Raw genomic sequence first — 19,799 nt, 5'->3', positions numbered from 1 at the left:
CTCTCATTTGTTGTGGCTAACAAGTTGAAGGCTCATTTTAAATTTAAAGCGATTTGACTCACTGATCAAATCAGTCATTTAAAATTAACTAATAATTTTTTTAACAAATTTTCTTCGTTGACCTTATTATTATTTGATTTTATTTTTATTAAAATTTTACAATGCCATTTTTTTGCAGAAAATTTAAGTTTTTAGTACAAATGTATTTTTAACACGTTTGAAATTTAATTCTCTCATTTGTTGTGGCTAACAAGTTGAAGGCTCATTTTAAATTTAAAGCGATTTGACTCACTGATCAAATCAGTCATTTAAAATTAACTAATCCGCGGTTTTCACTGATAAGTCATTCGATTTGAATGATTTAATCAGTAGCATCCTCAAATTTTATCATGATTTTTTAATTGTCTAAACTCTAACTTTCATTGATTAAATCAGTGATTTTGATACAAATCATGCGGTTTCGACAATTGACCAATCAGTTAAAAGTAACTTCAAATCAGTCAATTTGACTAACTGATGAAATCAGTAATTTTAAATGATCAAATCTGTAATTTTCACTGATCAAATAAGTAATTTTAATAATCCAATCAGTAACGTGCCCTGATTGAATTAGTAATTTAGAATGATCTAAAAAAAAAATTTCTTTGATTCAATCAGCCATTTTGTATTCTCTATAATTTAATTTTTACTGATTAAATAATTCATTTTTAATGGCATGATCAGTAGGTTTCACTAATTATTATTGTCAATTTGATTCTCGGGTTAAATCAGTCATTTAAAATGATCGAATCTGTTATTTTCCTTGATAAAATCAGTAATTTTAAATGGTCTTATCTGTGTATTTCACTGGTAAATCAGTGCATTTGAATTGTACCGTCAGTAACTTTCACTGATGAAATCAGTCTATATAGTCTCATATTTTTACTATATTAATTTTATGTGATCCAATCTGTTATTTTGAATTATGAAATAAATAATTTTAAAAGATCTAGTCAGTAACGTCTGCTGACCGTAACAGTAATTTTGAATGATCTAAACTATAAATTTCATTGATTAAGTCAATCATTTTTTATTATTTACATTCTAATTTTCACAGATTACATTTTTTTTGAAGATCTGACCAGTACCTTTCACTAATTAAAACAGCGATTTTAACACAAGAGTTAAATCAGTGATTTTAAATTATCCCACCTAATATTTTCCATGATAAAATCAGTCATTTTGAATGATCCTATCTGTAATCCGTGAAATAATTTAGTTTTGAGGGTTCCAATGAATAACGTCCACAGACCGATTCAGTAATTTTGAATTATATAAGTTGTGACTTTCTTTGAATAAAATAGTCATTTTTAATGGCCCTACCCGTACATTTCACTAATTAAATCAGTTATGTTGAGTTATCTAAATTGTAACTTATACTAATTGAATCATTCGTTTTGAATGATCTTATCGTCGTCAGCTTTCATAATTAAATCTAATGATTTCATCTTAATTACTAAATTAGTAATTTTTAATGATTTAATCTCTTGTTTTCACTGATGAACCATTCAATTTCTATCCAATGATATCATCAGTAACGTCTATTGACCGAATCTGTGACTTTAAATGATAGAAACTGTAACTTTAATTGATTAAATCATTTATTTTGAATGGATTAATCAGTAGCTTTGACTGATGAAATCAGCCAATCTGACTATATGATATTAGTCGATTTAAATGATCCCATCGGAAATTTTGACTGTTGAATCAGTCGATTTGAGTTGCGTAAACTGTATCTTTTATTGATTTAATCAGTAATTTTTAATGATCTAAATTATAACTTATACTAATTGAATCATTCGTTTTGAATGATCTTATCGTCGTCAGCTTTCATAATTAAATCGAATAATTTCGTCTTAATTACTAAATTAGTAATTTTTAATGATTTAATCTCTTGTTTTCACTGATGAACCATTCAATTTCTATCCAATGATATCATCAGTAACGTCTATTGACTGACTCTGTGACTTTAAATGATATAAACAGTAACTTTAATTGATTAAATCATTTATTTTGAATGGATTAATCAGTAGCTTTGACTGATTAAATCAGCCAATCTGACTATATGATATTAGTCGATTTAAATGATCCCATCGGAAATTTTGACTGTTGAATCAGTCGATTTGAGTTGCGTAAACTGTATCTTTTATTGATTTAATCAGTAATTTTTAATGATCTAAATTTTAACTTATACTGATTAAATCATTCATTCTAAATAGTTTCATAATTTGTTTTCCCTAATTACATCAGTCAGTTTTAATTAATGTGTAAATTAGTCATTTATAGTTATTTTTCTCATTTACTCAAATGTAGGAATGAATAAAAAATTTGAATTTATAAATAATTTTATTATTTTATTTGGGTAGAAAAATAAGTCACTTCTACTGACTAAAAATCAGTCATTTAAAAATGCTTAACACGTAAACAAATTTTGTTTACGTCATTTTGTCGTCAGATTTAAATGCCAGGTTTCTTTTTTTTTATGTAGAAGGTTCGAATAGTATTTTTATCAAATAAATGTATTTAAAGAACATATTTACAGCATTTGATGTGTTTTACTATAAATAGTTTTGAAACGTGGAAAATATTACAGGTTATTTTTATTTGTTGCTTAAGTTTTAATGCTATCTAGGTTTCAATTGGAATATTTTGAGTATTGAGAAGAATTTGAATTTTTAATTTATTATTTTTTTTTTTTTATTTGTGTTTCAGATGCTCTTTTGGCTGATTTGCAAAATACGGTCTCACCTGAAAGCACAACCCCCGGCTACGGATCTCTCAATGGAACGAGAAGTCACACCACAACCGGTTACAAATCTTGTGACAACCGAAGTTCCCCACTTCTGTCTCAATCGGTATGCCACTTTCTACTTACAAATTCCTGCAACCTCAAATAATTGGAATCCTTCTTTTCTGCAAAAAAACTTATGAATTTAAAATATTTTGTTATCAAAATAATTAATAATTTTTTACATTTTCATCAGAGAAGTTATTAGATTTGTGTGAAATTTGACCCCCCCTCCCTCTCTCAGTTTATGTCGAATTTCCACGTTTTGAGACCCCCTAAATCCGAAAAACAGGTTTTTACGAATATGTCTGTCTCTCTGTCCGTCCGTGGGTGGTTTTTTTTTTGTTAGCACGATAACTTTCGAAAGCATTGACTGATTGGATTTTCCTTTGGTACATTTTTTTACTATCTTAAAATGAAGGTCAAGTTCGTTAGACAGCCATTTTTGATAAAAATTCAAAAAGTGAGCACATTTTGAATATTTTTGAGACCAATTTTTTTCGAAATTCAAAAAGTTTCTCTACGGATATTCATAGTATTCGAAAAGACAAACAATTTATCCTGATAACTTTTTTTGATAAAAGCAAAATTTACCAGATTTATAGCATTTACAAAATTTCGAAAAACACACTAAAATAAACATTTTAAGCCAAATTACGCACGATATGAAAAATAGTCAAGAGAAGAAAAATGTTTCTTTTTAAATACCCTACAAGATTATCAGAAGAACTTTTTGAATTTTCTTGAAAAATCGAAAATTCAAATTTTGACAGCATAAAAAAGTAATGGAAAATAAAAAATTACATTTTTTCATTAAACTATTTCACAGTATTTCAAAGGCTCTCAATTATGTAAATGTGTAAGTTTTTGGTTTCGTACCTAAAAGTGGGCCACGCAGTCGGAAAAAATGAATTTTTTGGTTTAAAATAACGTACAGCCCACAAATATTCACCGATTTGGACAAAAAAAATTTAAAAAAAAAGCTAATAAAATTTATAAGAGAGTTATCGAGCCTGTATTTTGAATTAGCTTCAAATTTTCTTATTAATAAACAAATATGACGAAAAAAATGGCTATTTGTTCTATTTGACGTTCCCGCTGCTCGTCATTCACGGAAGAATGGTTGAAATCGCTTTAGTTGCATAGAGTAACAGTATTTAAGGATATTCCAATATTAGACAATTTACAAAAAAAAAAATTATAAACAAATTATTTTGATTAAATTTTTTCTACGATTTTCCATGAATATACATTATTTCAAGTTATATTGCAAGAAATTAGAATGGAAACAATATTATGCAAAAAAAATTTCTCTTATGATTATAATTGTTTATATTATAAACAAAGTTAATATACAAATGCAGTAATCAGGCATTATTCGACAGAACTATTCGTTTTTTTCGATGTAAATTTTCTTTAATTGGGAATTTTGTGATAATTTTTGCAACATTCATCATTTTTTTATTTTTCTAATTGTTTTTTAAACAAATTTAATAAACAAATGCATTATTCGGGCATTTGTCGGCAGAAAAATTCGATTTTTTCAATGCCAGTCTTTTCAGTTGGGAACTTCATGACAATTTCAGCAACAATCATATTAAGTTGATAAATTTTATGATTTCTTTAAACAAATTTAATCAATAAATGCAATAATAAGGTACTTGTCTACAGAAAAACTCGTTTTTTTCTATTTGAACTTTTTTTATTAGGAAGCTCATGATAACTTCAGCACAAAATATATTTTTTTAATCAATTTTGTGATTTTTCAAAACAAATTTAATAAACAAATGCATTATTCGGGTATCTGTTGACGGAACAATTCTTTTTTTTAGATTGCAGTATTTTAAATGGTGAACTTCATGATGATTTCAGCAAAATTCTTAATTGGTTGACAAATTTTATATTTTTTTCAAAACAAATTCAATAAAAAGATGTATCATTCGGGCATCTATCCATGAAAAAAAATTTTTTTTAGATATCCTGATAAAAAAGTGGACATAGAAAAAAACGAATTTTTTTTTGTAGAAAAACGCCTGATTAATGCATCTGTTGAATAAATTTGTTTAAAGAATGCATAAAATTTATCAACTTGTTATAAATGTTGCTGAAATTGTAATAAAGTTCCCAACTGGAAAGACTGGCATTGAAAAACCCAAATTTTTCTGCCGACTAATGCCCGAATGATGTATTTGTTTATTTAATTTGTTTTTGAAAAATCATATATTAATCAACAAATTATGAATTTTTCTGGAATTATCATAAACTTCCTAATTTATAAAAATGTACATCGAAAAAAAAAAGAATTTTCTGTCGAAAAATGCCTGATTACTGCATTTGTTCATAAAACTTGTTTATAATATAAAGAATTATAATCTTAAGAAAATTTAAAAACAATATATATAATATTTATAATTTAAAAACAATATATAATATTTCTTCAAGAAGATTGTGAATGATCCAAATTATAACTTTAATTTATTAAATCAGCCATTTTTCATTATCTACTCTTTCGATTTTCACTGATTATAAAATTCATTTTTAATGGTTTGATCAGTAGCTTTCACTAATTAAAACAGCAAATATGTCTCCGGGTTCATTCATTAATTTTAAAAGATTTAATTTATTATTTTCCATGGTAAAATCCGCCTTATATTGTCTGTGAATCATTAGAAAATAAAGGATTAACAATATGGTGGAAAATTAAAGTATTTAGTCGAAAAATGAAAAACTTTGTTGAAAATATATTTTTTTAGTTTGGGGATTCATTATTGCTTTTTTATGTTTGATTTATGTATTGAATTCTCAACTAAAAAAGTTTAATTTTCTGCAACAAAGTGGAATAGTTAAATTTTCAATAAGAAAAAAAAAACAATAATGAATCTACAACTAAAAAAAGAGAGGTTGAACAATTTGTTAGAAAATTAAAATATTTGTTTGAAAAATGAACTACATTGTTAAAAAAAATTTTTCTTCGTTGACCTTATTATTATTTTATTTTCTTTTTATTAAAATTTTACTATGCCATTTTTTTGCAGAAAATTTAAATTTTTAGTACAAATAGTTGAATTTTCAACAAAAAAATGTAAGAGTTAATTTCTCAACAGCAAAAAAAAACAATAGTGAATCTACATTTAAAAAACCAAATTTTGAAAATTTGGTATAAAAATCAAATATTTAGTTGAAAAATAAACTACTTTGTTGAAAATTAATTTTGTTTATTGTAGATTCATTATTGCTTTGCTGTTTAAAATTAAATTTTTTTTTTGTAGAAAATTGAACTTTTCTAGTCGAAAATTCAGCTATTTGGTTAGAAATTTGTTTTTTTAGAAATTTAATCTTCTTGAATCAAAATACAGCTATTCAGTTGAAAATTAATAATTAGTGAAAGTTAATAATTTGGTTAAAGATTCAACTGTTTGGTTTTGTTTTTTTTGTTGAAAATATTTTTTGTAATAAAAATTTAATTATTACATTTTTGGTTAAAAAATTTATCTTTTGTAGTTGAAATTTGAATTATTTGATTGGAAATTTATTAATTTTATGAAAAATTTGTCCTTTTTGTTAGAAACTATTCTTTTCGTTTAAAAATTTAACGGTTTGCTTGAAAAATTATGTATACTGTTAAAAATTCTCTTTGTGGTTCTAAAATATAAATTTCATGGTTTAAAAATGCTGCTGTTGGGTTGAAAAATAAACCTTTTTTGATTTGAAATAAAAATATTTTGTAGTAGAATTATTAACTATTACATTTTTATATTAAAATTCGACTAATTTATTGCAAATTCATTATTTTTTTTTGTTAGAATTAAATTTATTTGACTGAAAATTTAATAATTTGTTTGAAAATTTAACTGTTTCGTTAAAAATGAACTTTTTTGTTGGAAATCATATTTTCGAGTTGAAAATTTAACTGTTTTATTAAAAATTAATCTTTTTGCTTACAAACTCATCTGTTTTTGTAGAAAATCAATCTGTTTGGTTAAAAATACAATTATTTGCTCTAAAGTTGATGTATTTTCTTGATAAATCGTCTTTTTCCAGAAAATTAATTTTTTCGTTGAAAATTTACACTTTTAGTTAAGGATTTAACTAATTAGTTGAAACTCCAATTGTTTTCTAGAAAGCTCGTCTTTTTAGCTTGAAACGTCAACATTTTGAATGATTTTTTTTTCTTTTTTAACTAAAAAATGTTTCTTCGTTGAAAATGAATCGGCTTTGGTCTAAGATTGAAATATATTTTGTTGGAAAATACTCTTTTAATTTTATCATTTTTAACTTGTATACCTATTGACAAAAAATTATTTGGTCTCATTTTATTTTACATTTTGAATAATTATTCAAAAAGTTCCTATTGAAAAATCTGTTTATTTTATATAGTATTTTAAATTATTGGAAATGTTCATTTTGAAAAATTTGTTTATTATATTTTATTTTACATTTTCAATCATTTAAAAAGTTTCTAGTGACGAAAAAATTGGTTTGTTTCATTTTATGTTACATTATTGATTATGCAAAAAGGTCCTATGGACAGAAAATTCGGTTCATTTAATTTTATTTTACATTTTTAATAATTAAAAAAATTTCTATTGAAAAAAATCTCTGTTTTATTTATTCATTTTACATTTTCAATCATTTAAAAACTTCCTAGTCACAAAGCAATTTGTTTGTTTTATTATACTTTACATTGTTAATTATTGAAAATGTTGATATTGACAGAAAAATCTTTGTGCTTATTATAAATTTTTAATCATTGAAAATGTTCGTATTGATGAAAAGTATGTTTATTTTATATAATATTTTCAATTATTTAAAAATTTGTTTTATCAACAATCTGTTTAGTTTATTTTGAATTTTTACGTATTGAAAAAATTCCTATTTACGGAAAAAGCTGTTCATTTTACATTTTTAATCATTTAAAAAGTTCCTAGTGACAAAAAAGTCGATTTGCTTTATTTTATTTTACATTTTTTATCATTCAAAAAATTCCTATTGGCAGCAAAATTTGTTGATTTTTTTTATTGTACATTTTTAATAATTAAAAAAGTTTCTATTGAAAAAAATGGTTTATTTCATATAACATTTTCATTTGTTGAAAATTTTCCTATTGAAAAATCTGTTTTTTATTTATTCATTTTACATTTTCAATCATTTAAAAAGTTTCTATTCATAAAGCAAACGGTGTGTTTTATTATATTTTACATTGTTAATTATTGAAAATGTTTATATTGACAGACAAATCTGTTTATGTTTATTTTGAATTTTAAAGTACTGAAAAAATTCCTATTGACAGAAAAATCTATTCATATTACAATTTTAATAATTGAAAAAGTTCCTATTGAAAAAATCTGTTTTTTATCAATTTATTTCACATTTTTTCAATCATTCAAAAAGTTCATATTGACAAAAAAACAATTTTTTTTGTTGAATTTAAATTTTCAACATTTTAAAATGTTTTTTTTATTGATAAAAAATCTGTTTATGATTTTAAAATTATTTCGTAAACAGATCTTTGAATGTGAGGGAATTTTATTTCAGTGGGAACGTGTGGAGAAAATTTCAAGGACTTAAAATGTCTCCTGACCTTCCTACGCAGATTCTCTATTTTATCAAGAACAACATTTCACAAAATATCGTGGATGCTTATGCACTTCAATTTTATGTTACGACGTCGCGTGAAATTTCAAATTAGACATTGCACAAATTTTCAAAACGTGCCAAATTTCCACTTAATTTAGAAAAATAAATGTTTTTTTTTTTCATTCCCTAGAAAAGAAAAATATTGAGAATTAAACTTTCTGAAAATATTAGAAAGTTTTATCATTTTTTAAAAAGGTTTTCGATTTGAAAAAAATGCTTTGTTTCCATGTTTTTATATCTCTTTCGGCATAGCTTGTCAAATGCCGTGACGTTTTCTCTTCCGGTATATTTTTTAAAAATTTTATCTTTCTCTTCCGGCATATTTTTCAGGGTTACAATTTTTGACTTCATGTTTTGCCGGATTTTAATTTTCATCTTCGGCAAATCTTACCAGCATGCAGTTCTTTCTTCCGGCAAATTTTTTTGGTTTTGAAATTTCTCTTCCGGAATATTTTGCTAAATTTTAAATTTCTCCCCCGGCTTATTTTACCGGATTTAAATTTTCTATTTCAGCATACTTATCCGAATTTTCTTCCGGCATATTTTGCGGGATTTAAATTTTGTCTTGCGAAATATTTGACCGCTTTTTAATTTTTTCTTCCGGCATATTTTGCAGTAATAAAATTTTCTGTTCGCATGTATTGCCGGATTTGCGTATTTTTAAATATTCTATTGCTATTTTCTTAATATTTAAAAAAATCTTGAAATGCATTAAATTTTGCTTTATTTATCTTACTTTTGCAGCCCACGTATCAAAATCGTGAAGCCATCGAGGAAGCCATCGTGAAATCCGGAAGTGCTTCATACAATCAAACCGGAAGTGGAGGGAAAATGCCTTCGCTGAATAACAATCTGTCGGAGTTAGATACTCTTTTGCAAGATTTGAGCAATGCTCGATATAATGCACATGCTCAAGACAGAGGTAAATGAAATTTCAATGAATAATATTTAAAAATTGTTGATCAAAGAAAAATGTTAATTTGAGACACAATAACAAGTTAAAAATGTTTTTTTTTTCTCGATCTATTAATTTCTACGAAAGTGGTTTTAATCATTAGCTATGGAAAAATTCGTCTTTAGCTCTGCTGGGATTCGAACCCCAAGACTTCGGTTTGATTCCCAGTTCAATTCCCATTGACAAAGAACTTTTTTTTTTTTAATTATATTTACATCAAACTTTTCCACATTGTTTTAGAGATTTTTGTGGAAATGGAGGCGGGAATATTAAAAAAAAAAGCTGATTTTTGCAATTGGTATGCTCTTTTTAAATAGAAAATTGTAGTATTGATTGATTTTTTTTTATTAACTTTTTATGAAGCGACCTTCCAAACTTCATAACTTTCTCGTCACAGATGTTTGATTCAAGCCAAATTGGACCAGTTCCAAATTTTCGATGACACGTTGTGTACTTGTCGTTAGTCCATGTAATTACAAAGTTAGCAAAATGATTATTAAATTTAGTGTCAAGGAGATTAAAATCAGAGTTCTTCCATTTATCAGCTTGGATTTTGAAAGAACCATTTTTTTTTTAATTTATCATTTTGAAAACCGGGAAATGACAGTGAATTTATTTTTTTACCGGGAATTTTAAATATCTTGATAATGCAATTTTAACTTCTTTTTTTTTAATTTTATGTTGAATTCTTAATTTTTTCGAACATAAAATCATTCAATTCACAATGTTGAATTCTGAATTCTTTTACCATAAAATTTTTCCGTTTATGGTCTTTATTTTGATGGGTATTTTTTAAGTTTAAAAAAATTAAAATGCAGTTTTGAAAATATAAACTAATGATTTTTAAAATTTAACTTTAGTTTGAGTATTTCAAATTGAACAATAATTTATTGATTTTACTGGATGATTCTGAATCTGTTCGAAATTAAACAATTTATACACTTATCGTTAAAAATTAAACCGTTCAAAATCAAAATCCTTAGCAATTAAACAAATTTAAACATCTGATTGAAATTTTGTAAACTATGTAAAATTTTAAAATTATTTAAAGGTTTTTCAATATTTCGAATTAAAATTTTCAAGCTTTTTAGGATTTAGAAAGGTTTTAATATAATAAAAAACTATTCTTAAGATTTCAGTGAAAATGGTTAATGAATTTTTATTTTGAAAAAAATAACTTTAGAAAAATTGTAAATAAGTTTAAGAGATATTTAGAAGTTTTGGAAAAATTGAAAAATAATTAAAAACTTGAAAAGATTTCAAAATATGTAAAAAAATTTAAGTTTTTATGAGATTTCGAACAAAAAGTTTAGAAGCTTTTTTAAACATTTTAAGAAAATTTAAAAGAATGAGAAAAATTAATTTTAAAAAATATTTAAAAACATTTCAAAAGATTCTCAAAATTGTAAACAAAAATCTAAAAAAATTTAAAGCACATTTTTTAATTTTTTCAAGAATAATTCAAAGTTTTAGGAAAAAATCAAATCATTTAAAAAGATATTCAGAAGTTTTCAAGAAATTTCAAAATAATTAATGATCTGCCAAGATTTCAAAGAGTGCAAAATAAAATGTAGATTTTTGAAGATTTTGAACTAAAATTTTGAAGTGATTTAAGAATTTTAAAAGGTTTTAAGATAATACCAAACTTTTTTAAAGTTTCCTGGTAACTTTTTAAGTGATTTATAATTTTGTTTAAAATAATTTTTAAAAGAATATTTAGAAAAACTTCAAAACAAATTTTAATGTATAAATAATAATTTAAAAAACGTTTGTAATCTTTTAATTTTTGATCTTTCTAGCTTAAATTTGCGCAACATGATATTATGTTTTTAATTTATTAATTTATTGATTCATTCTTCAATTTACAGCATTTAGAATTATAGTATCGAATTATACATTTTTAAATCTTTGAACTATATAATTGATTAAATCTAAAAATGTTTAATTTTGTAATTTAGAGGCAATTAATTTTTTAATTTATCAATCAAAAGTGTAAAGAGCTATTTTTTTTAAATTCGTCTTTTTTGTTAAAAAATTCATCTATTTAGGTAGAAAATTTGCTCGAAAGTTCATATTTTGACGTTCAAAATTCTGCTAAATTCTTTCTTTTAAAATTCATCTGTTATATTAAAAATGTTATCTTTTCTGGATAATTTATGCAATTTTTTACTTTAAAATTAATCTTATTTTGATAAGGATTCAACTATTTTTTTGAAACTTTGAATTTTTTGTTTAAATTCAACTATTCATAATTTAAAACAAAAAACTTTTTGCACTCAAATTAAAACTATTACATTTTTGATTGAAAATTCATCTTTTTTGTGAAAAGTTTAACTATTTTGTTGAAGAATGAAAGTTCAACAACTTGGGTAAAAAATGAACTTCTTTGTTGAAAATTTATCAGCTAAAAATTAAACTATTTTACTTCAAATTCGTATTTTTCGTTTTAAAATTCATTTTTCAACTAAAATTTAACGTTTCTTTTTTTTTAATTGATGTTTTCAGTTGAAAATTCGTCTAATTAAAAATTAGTATGTTTGGGTTGAAAATTCAACTGTTTTACAAAAAGCTTGTCTTTGGCTTAAAAGTTCAACAATTTGATTTCATTTTTTTCCTGAGAAATTGTTATGTACTGAAAATTTGTGATTTTGGTGTTGATAATTCGTAATTTTGTTTAAATTCAACTGTTCTTTCATTTATAATTAAATTATTTTTGGATTAAAGTATCTACTATTATATTATTTTTTAAAAATTCATAGTTTTTGGTTGAATGTTGAAATCCTGGGTTCAAAGTTGCCAAAAAATGTAATATTTTTTTTATTGAAGATTCATTATTTTAATGGAAAATTCGTCTCTTGGTTAAAAGTTTAATTATTTTTAAAAAAAAATTTTTACAGTTCTTTTTTTTTTGTTGCAAATTTAACGTTATTTTATTGCAAACTTTTATTTTTTCATTTAAAATAAACTTTTTTAACTGAAAATATTAATTTTTTATTTTTAAAATCATCTGTTGGTAGAAAATTAATCTTTTTCTTTTGAAACTTCTTTTTTTTTTTTAATTCAACTTTTTTACAGAAAGTTTTTTCTTTGGCTTAAAACTTCAACAATTTAGCGGACATTTTCTTTCCTTCTTGAATAAGAAATCTTTATTTGTTGAAAATTCATTTGGTTAGAATGTTCAACTTCTGGCTTAAATTTTCAACTTTTTGGTTAAAAATTAATTTGTTTTGATTGCGGATTCATAATTTCAGTTGAAAATTAATTTATTTGATTGTAAATTCGACTTTTTTGTTCAAAATTTCATCATTCAGTTTTAAAAATTCAACTATTTTACAGAAAATTTTTTCTTTGGCTTAAAACTTCAACAATTTAGCGGACAATTTCTTTCCTTCTTGAATAAGAAATCTTTATTTGTTGAAAATTCATTTGGTTAGAATATTCAACTTCTGGGTTAAATTTTCAAGTTTTTGGTTAAAATTTTATTTATTTGATTGTAAATTTGACTTTTTTGTAAAAAATTTCATCATTCAGTTTTAAAAATTCAACTATTTTAATGAAAATTGGAATTTTTTGGTTAAGCTTAACTGTTTTTTATTTAAAATTAAATATTGTTAAAGAATTATTTTTTAAATAATTTTTTTATTAAATATTCATTGGTTTAGTGGATAATTACTATATTTGCTTAAAAATTATATTTTTTAAAATAATTTTCTTAACTCAAAATTGAACTATTTTCGTTGAAAGTTTAAATATTTTGTTTAAAATTGATATTTTTTAATTGAAAATTCAACTACTTGGATAAAAGTGAAATTTCTTTTTTAAATTTTTTAGTTGAAGATTCATGTCTTTTTTTGATAATTTAAGTATTTTGTTGAATATTCGTTTTTTTTTGTTATTTAAAATTTATTTGTGTTGGTTGAATATTCAACTGTGGAACAGAAAATTCGTCTTTTGTCCTGAAAAGTCTACGATTTGGATGAACTTTTTTTCCTTGTAGACTAAAAAATCTTTATTAGTTGAAAATTACTCTTTTTGTTTGAAACTTTTTGCATACAAATAATTTTTTTAGTGGCAGATTCATAATTTGAAAGTTTAATTTTCAGTAAAAAAAAATTATCAATAAATAATGAATTTTCAACAAAATAGTCAAATTTGCAAACCAAAAAGATGAATTTTTAACTAAAATTATGAATCTACCACTAAAAAAGGCAGATTCATAATTTTAGGTAAAAATTAATTTTTTTGGTTTGCAAATTTGACTATTTTGTTGAAAATTCATTTTTTATTGATAATTTTTTTTTACTGAAAATTAAACTTTTCCATTTTAGGTTTAACTACATATTTTGTTGAAAGTTCGTTTTTTTGTTCAGTGGAACATTAATTTTTTTACTGAAAATGTAAATAACTATTTCAGTTGAATAATCCATCATTTTCGTTGAAAATGCGTCATTTAGTTTTTTAACTGAAAATTTTACTATTCCATTTCATGGTGGACAGTTTTTTTTGTTTGTTGAAAATTCGTATTTTTTGGTTAGTTTATAATTTTAAGTGAAAATTTATCTTTTAAGTTGAAAATTCATCATTTTCTTTGAAAATGTAAGTTTTTACATTAGTTCTTTTGTTTAAAAATTCATCTTTTTGGTTGAACATTAATTTTTGTTACTAAAAATTTTACCATTCAGTTTTTATTTGGCAATTCATATCCTTTAGTTGAAAAATCGTTTTTTCTAGAAAGTAATTTTTTGTTTTAAAATTCATCTTTTTCGTTGAAAGTTCAACAATTGCAGTTAAAGATTCATAATTTTAGTTAAATATTCATCGCTTTGGTTGAAAATAAAACTATTTGGTTGAAACTTAAAATTTTTTTAATTCATGTTTTTTGTTTAAAATGTATCGATTGTAGTTGAAGATTTATATTTTTAATTGAAAATTCATCACTTCAGTTGAAAATTTGTTTTTTCGATTCCATTTTTAGTTGGAAGCTAATTTTTTTATTTAATGTTTATTATTATTTATTTTATTTTTTAAATTGATTTCTTAGAAACTAAAAAAACATTGTTTATTATAAACTAGCTATTATAACTATCTGTTTTCTTCTAAACATTGTAAAAAATATTTTTCAGGATTTGAGTAGACACCCTGTTTAAATTTTAATCTCAGAAAAAAAAATGTCCTCGCCTTTTCTTAAGTCTGATTATTAAATAAAATAAGTTTGATCTAGATTGATAGCAAAAGTTAATTTATTAATCTAGATGAGTAACGCAACCCTCGTAAAGTTGGACAGGATTTAGATTTTGTAAAATTAACTTGCACTTGTGCCAATAACAACAAATGGATCATTTCAAGTACTTCCAAAAAGATTTATCTTTGACGATTTATCACAGTTTATTCAAAAGTCATTTACACATTATTTTACACTATTGATTCAAAGAATTTGTAATTCGATTTTAAAAATCTGTAATTTTTTCTATTACGTAATTTTTTTTTAAGTCTCGATTTTGAAAAGAGTTTACTTAGATTTTTCGAGTTAAATAAGAAACTGGCACATAAATAAAAAATGTCTTGATGTCCGTTTTGAGTGACGAATTACCCGGAAGTTTAAGGCATTATATTTTGAGGAAAAGAACAGTGATGCAACGTCCTCTTGAAAATTTATAGCTCTTAAAATTATTTGTATACATCAGTTTTTCGTAAATGATTATATTGCTAAAAATACCTTTAATTCAAAGATTATTTGTTTAGCAATACATTTTATTTCCCAATATAGGTCTTGATCAAAATTAAATGTAGAATTTTTTTCCTAATTTCTCACAAATACTGTACAATATTTTATTTAATTTATAAAAATATATCTAGATTCAAAAGTAATTTTATATTTTGGAAATTGAAGAAAAATGAATAATTGAAGAATTTAATTTAAAACCAAAATTCATTGTAGGTATTGTTTAGAATGAAAAGAAAACTATAACTGTATATTATTATTAAATTCTTAAAAATATTTTCCACTTTTAAAAATATATGAGCATATTTTTAATGTTTACTGTTTTTAATATTTTTCTAATTTATAATTGATGCAAGTATGATATCTAGATTAAAAAATAATTGGTTAAATTGCGAAATTCTAAGAAATTAAACAAACCTAGAATACAAGAATATAATTTAATTAAAATAATTAAATTCTATTATTCTATTTTAATTCTATTGTCAAAATAAGTTTCAACAAAAGAGGATTTTTTTAAAATAAATAAATAATAATTAAATATAATTCCCAAATTTCAATATGGTCTTGTAACATTTTTTAAAAATAATTTATTCATTTTTATGTAATTTATAAAAACGTTATCTCTGTAATTAAAATTTTCGTTGAAACACGAAAATTTCGGAAATTAGAAAAAATAATATAAAGTCAATAATTACAAAAAGGTAATTGAAATTATTTTTCCTAATTTTTTAAAAATATTTTTAAGTCTTTGGCATTGGCTCAAATTTTTAACAGTTTTTTCTCATTTATTAATTTGTTTTCAGTTAAAAAGATATATGATATCTAGAATAAAACATTATTTTTTGAACTACAAAATTCTTGGAAATTAAAAAACCAAGAATCCAAGAGTTAAACTTAAAATTAAATTAATGCGATTGGAACCTGAAGTATTTCTTTTTATGAAAATGAATCATCGTGAAAGCATTGAATCTATTGAATTAACATTAATTTATTTAATTTATTAATTAATCAAGTTTATCATTATTTTTCTGGGTAAACAATAGTATTCCCAAATTTGAATATAGGCTTCGATAAAAATAAAAAGGAAATTGAAATTTGATTTTTTTCTTAAATTCTAAAAAATATTTTCGCCCTCGACATTGGCTCATAATCCTGTACTTTTAAAAATTTTAAAACTATGATATCTAGATTAAAAAATAAATTTAGACACTAAGAAATTTTTTGAAATTAAAAAAATCCTACAATTAAAGTAAAAATTAAATTTATGTGATTAATTAATTTGTTTACATCAATATTTCTTTAGTCAGTATTACTTTTATGTGAAATTTAATTAAATCAATTTCATCGAATATAATTAATTTTAACTAAAATTTTTTGAAGAACAATCTAATTTTTAATTTATTTTGAGTTTCATTTCTGAAAGTTTAATAATTTTTGGAATGTTAATTTATTATTTCAGATAGCAGAGCATCAAATGGATCAGGGATTAGTCCAACTTTGCGCTCACCAAGCAGTTTAACAGCCTCACGACCTACTGTGGACTCCCTTCTTGAAGAATTAAGCACTGCTGTTCCCAATGGGTGAGTTTTTCAAGTGCAGTCTTCAGAAAAAGAATAACTCAACTTTAGCACGTACCATTTTTAATTAGAGTTAAAAAAAGAAGCATTTTCATATCCTGAAAAATAAAAAAATATTAAAATGCACCCTTCTTCCTTTATTCTCGAGAAACTTCCCCTTTTGGCTTTAAATCTTTTGAAATCTTTTGAAATATTTGAAATCTTTGAAGTCTTTTGAAATCTTTTGAATTCTTTTGGAATCTTTGATCTCTTTTGAAATCTTTTGAACACTTTTGAAACCTTTGAAATCTTTGTGAAATATTTTGAAATCTTTGAAATCTTTGTGAAATATTTTGAAATCTGTTGAAATTTCTGTGAAATCTTTTGAAATTCTTTAAATCTTGTTGAAATCTATTGAAATGTTTGAAATGTTTTGAATTATTTTGGAACATTTGACCTCTTTTAGAAGCTTTGACATCTTTCGAAACCATTGAAATCGTTGTGAAATCTTTTAAATCTCTTAAAACCTTTGAAATCTTTTAAATATTTTGAATTTTTTTTGGAATATTTGAAATCTTTTGAAATTATTAAAATCCTAGGGAATCTTTTGAGTTCTTTTGGAGTCTTAGGAAATCTTTTAAATCTGTTGGAACCTGGGTGCAATCTTTGAAACCTTTTGAGATATTTTGAATTCTCTTAGAATCTTTGATCTCTTTTGGAATCTTTGAAATCTTTTGATATATTGGAAATCTTCTAAAATCTTTAGGAAATCTTTGAAGCCTTTTGAAAAATTTTAAAACCTTGGTGAAATCCTTGAAACATTTTGAATTCTTTTGGAATTTTTGATCTTTTTGGAAATCTTTGTGAAATATTTGAAATCTTCTGAAATTTTGTGAAGTCTGAAACATTTGAAATCTTTGATCTCTTTTGAAATCTTTGAGATCCTTTGAAATATTTGAAATATTTTGAAATCTTTGTGAAATCCTTGAAACCTTTTGAAATATTTTTTAAATCTTTTGAAATCTTTTAAAATTTTTGAACTCTTTTGAAATATTTGTGAAATATTCTAAAATCTGTTGAAATTTTTGTGAAATGTTTTGAAATGTTTGAAATGTTTTGAATTATTTTGGAACTTTTGAATTCTTTTAAAAACTTTGATATCTTTCGAAACCTTTGAAATCTTTTAAATCTCTTAAAACCTTTAAAATCTTTGAAATCTTTTGAAGTCTTTTGGAATCTTGGATCTCTTTTGAAATCTTTTGAAATCATTAAAATCTTAGGAAATCTTTTGATACCTTTAAAATATTTTGTGAAATATTTGAAATCTTTTGTGAAATCTTTTGAGTTCTTTTGGAGTCTTAGGAAATCTTTTAAATCTGTTGAATCTGTTGAAATATTGATCTGAATTCTTTTGGAATCTTTGACCTCTTTTGAAATCTTTGATTACTTTTGAAATCCTTGATTTCCTTTGAAATCTTTGATTACTTTTGAAATCCTTGATTTCTTTTGAAATCTTTAAAATGTTTTGAAATCTTTGTGAAAGCTTTGAAGCCTTTTGAATTTTTTTGAAATCTTATGGAATCTTTTGAATTCTTTTGAAAGCTTTTAAATTCTTTTGGAATCTTGGAACTCTCTTGAAATCTTTGAAGTCTTTGTGAAATATTCTGAAATCTGTTGGAATGTCAGTGAATCTTTTAGAATCTTTGATCTCTTTTGAAATCTTTTAAAATATTTTGAACTCTTTTAGAATCTTTGAACTTTTTTCAAATCTGTTGAAATTTTTGTGATATCTTTTGAAATCTTTGAAGTCTTTTTGAAATCTTTTGAAAAGTTTGAAATGTTTTGAATTATTTTGGAACGTTTGAACTATTTTAAAAGCTTTGATATCTTTTAAAACCTTTGAAATCTTTTAAAAGCTTTTAAAAGCTTTGAAATCTTTAAAATCTTTGTAAAATCTTTGAAACCTTTTGAAATATTTTAAAATCTCTTGAACTCTTAGAATTTTTGAACTCTTTTGAAATTTCTGTGAAATCTTTTGAAATCCTTTAAATCTTGTTGAAATCTTTTGAAATGTTTGAAATGTTTTGAATTATTTTGGAACTTTTGAATTCTTTTAAAAACTTTGATATCTTTCAAAACCTTTGAAATCTTTGTGAAATCTTTTAAATCTCTTAAAACCTTTGAAATCTTTGAAATTTTTTGTATTTTTTTGGAATATTTGAAATCTTTGGAAATTATTAAAATGTTAGGAAATCTTTTGATACCTTTAAAATATTTTGTGAAATCTTTGAAATCTTTTGAGTTCTTTTGGAGTATTAGGAAATCTTTTAAATCTGTTGAATCTGTTGAAATTTTTTGATTACTTTTGAAATCTTTAAAATGTTTTGAAATATTTGTGAAAGCTTTGAAGCCTTTTGAATTTTCTTGAAATCTTTTGGAATCTTTTGAGTTTTTTTGCAATCTTAGGAAATTTTTTAATTTGTTGAAATTTTGGTGAAATCATTGAAACTTTTTTAAATCTTACGAATTTTTTTGGAATCTTTGATCTCTTTTGAAATCTTTGAAATATTTTGAAATATTTGAAATCTTTGAAGTCTTTTAAAATCTTTTGAAATCTTTAGAAATCTTTTGAATTATTTTGGAATCTTTGATCTTTTTTGAAATCTTTTGAAATATTTGAAATCTTTTGAAAGCTTTGTGAATTCTTTGAAAACTTTTGAAATCTTTTAAATTCTTTTGGAATCTTAGAACTCTTTTGAAATCATTGAAATCTTTGTGAAATATTCTGAAATCTGTTGGAATGATAGTGAAATCTTTTGAAAATTTTGAAATCTTTTGTAATGTTTTAAAATATTTTAAATTCTTTTGGAATCTTAGATCTCTTTTGAAATCTTTGAACTATTTTTTAATATTTGAAATCGTTGTGATATCTTTGAAGCTTTTTGGAATATTTTGAATTCCTTTGAAAGCTTTTGAAAGCTTTGTGAATTCCTTGAAAACTTTTGAAATCTTTCGATATCTTTTCAATTCTTTTGGAATCTTTGAAATCTTTGAGATCCTTTGAAATATTTGAAATCTTTGTGAAATCTTTGAAGCCTTTTG

General features: G+C 23.4%; 1 protein-coding gene across 7 annotated transcripts in view; it reads left to right on the top strand.

Moving 5' to 3' along the window:
- The window catches only part of LOC117181521 (paxillin), a 99,880-nt gene that overhangs the window by 46,707 nt on the left and 33,374 nt on the right, over positions 1 to 19,799 (top strand). For all 7 annotated transcript variants that reach the window (XM_033374294.1, XM_033374288.1, XM_033374293.1 and 4 more), the window contains 3 exons: positions 2,752 to 2,894; positions 9,209 to 9,386; positions 16,601 to 16,721. In XM_033374294.1, coding sequence (XP_033230185.1) covers positions 2,752 to 2,894; positions 9,209 to 9,386; positions 16,601 to 16,721 — 442 coding nt within the window. The remainder of the gene's footprint in view (positions 1 to 2,751; positions 2,895 to 9,208; positions 9,387 to 16,600; positions 16,722 to 19,799) is intronic.

This window comes from Belonocnema kinseyi, chromosome 10 (assembly GCF_010883055.1).
Source record: "Belonocnema kinseyi isolate 2016_QV_RU_SX_M_011 chromosome 10, B_treatae_v1, whole genome shotgun sequence".
Classification (NCBI taxonomy): domain Eukaryota; kingdom Metazoa; phylum Arthropoda; class Insecta; order Hymenoptera; family Cynipidae; genus Belonocnema; species Belonocnema kinseyi.
The sequence above is the reverse complement of the archived record's forward strand: the minus strand, read 5'-3'. Positions and strand labels throughout refer to the sequence as shown.